At 42.7% G+C, this 1,421-nt stretch overlaps 1 protein-coding gene across 1 annotated transcript; it reads left to right on the top strand.

The window, feature by feature from the left end:
• The first annotated feature begins 285 nt into the window (after nt 1-285).
• Nucleotides 286-1,116, top strand: LOC147894194 (uncharacterized). Its single transcript, XM_087384679.1, is given in 1 exon segment — nt 286-1,116. A coding segment is annotated over 1 exon segment (831 nt).
• The last annotated feature ends 305 nt before the right edge of the window (nt 1,117-1,421 follow it).

Here is a 1,421-nt window from a genome sequence, read left to right as displayed (position 1 = left end):
AATCCCCAAGTTTCGTATCTGGAAAGGCAGAGAATGGATGCTCTCTCCAAGCTCAAAGAGATTGGGAAAAACCCCCAAGATAATTGATGAAGTAGTATATAACGAGATGTACAAATTGGTAAGAGCAAAGATGTGCACCATGCAGGAGGAAATTATGCAAGAAGTGGAGACACAAGCAAAATTAACGTATGAGCAAATAAAGAAGAAGATGGAAACCGAAGTATGCAAAGCCAAGAAGGAAATGGAAAAGCAGCTCAAGGTTGAAATGCAAGACTGAAAGCGAACATGCAAGCACAGTTACTGTGTGAAATGCAATCCAGATTGCGGAATGAAGTGGAAGTACACCAAGTATTGCTACAAAAGGATATGCATAAGATTATGAAAGATTATGTAAATGCTGAGACAAGGGCCATGGAATTGGTAAAAGATAAGGAAATGGCAGAATTGAAATCGCAACTTAAGGCTTGTAAAAATGATGTATCTACGGCCATGGACAAAGAGTCTCAGAAAAGCAGGGAGGCAATTGTAGCCGTGGAGGCAAGTGTTGTTAAAGTGAAAGAAAATGTTGAAAAAGAGGTGCATACTTGGGCCGAGGTGGCTAAAGATGCAAAAAAACAAGCATAAGAAGTGGGCAATGAGATGAAATAAAATGCACCATGGATTGAAGTGGTCAAGAAAAACAGAGGAGTAACAGCTAATAAAATAGAGGTCATGAATGCCACACTAGAGGAAGAGGCAAGGAGAAAGGCTCGGATCTTGCATGTTAGAATTGTGGGATGGGAACAAAAAGAGGATGCCACTAAAGATGCGAAGACACTAGCATTGAAGATAGGGGCGGAAAGTGTACCTATTGCTACTGCATGGTGGGTAGGAAAAGATGATACCCGGCCCAAGGCCTTGATTTTATCATTTGAGGACATGGGGGGAAAAAAGGCATTTTTGTCCAAAAGGACAGCCCTCAAAGGTAAGAAGATCTACTTAGACGAGGACCTCACTCTTGCACAAGTGGCACATAGGAAGGAATGCATGCCAAAGGTGCTTGAAGCCCCAGAACAGGGCAAGTGGGTCGTGTATAGAGATGGGAGAGTTATCATCACAGAGAGGAGATCCACATGACGGTATGCAGCCTCAGAGACTTTAAGGTTCAATATATGGAACTATAATGGTTCTCTAAGGCTAGATACAAGCTATTTTGAGGATTCTTTTAGGCATGCGAATATTGCTATTTACACAGAGACACACCAGTGCAAGGGGAGGAAACTTCCAGATGTCAGAGGTTTTAGGTGGGAATCAGTATGCCGACCATAGCCGCAGATGGAAAGAGGGACTAGAGGCTCTGGGGGAGTAGCATTATTGTACAGAGAGGATTTGCGAGACATAGTACATGTCATTCATAGAGATGCAGAAGCCAGATACATGTG

Source organism: Dipteris shenzhenensis, chromosome 14, assembly GCF_047967505.1.
Source record: "Dipteris shenzhenensis isolate YYH24624 ecotype China chromosome 14, Dip_SZ_1.0, whole genome shotgun sequence".
NCBI classification, from domain to species: Eukaryota; Viridiplantae; Streptophyta; class Polypodiopsida; order Gleicheniales; family Dipteridaceae; genus Dipteris; species Dipteris shenzhenensis.
The sequence above is the reverse complement of the archived record's forward strand: the minus strand, read 5'-3'. Positions and strand labels throughout refer to the sequence as shown.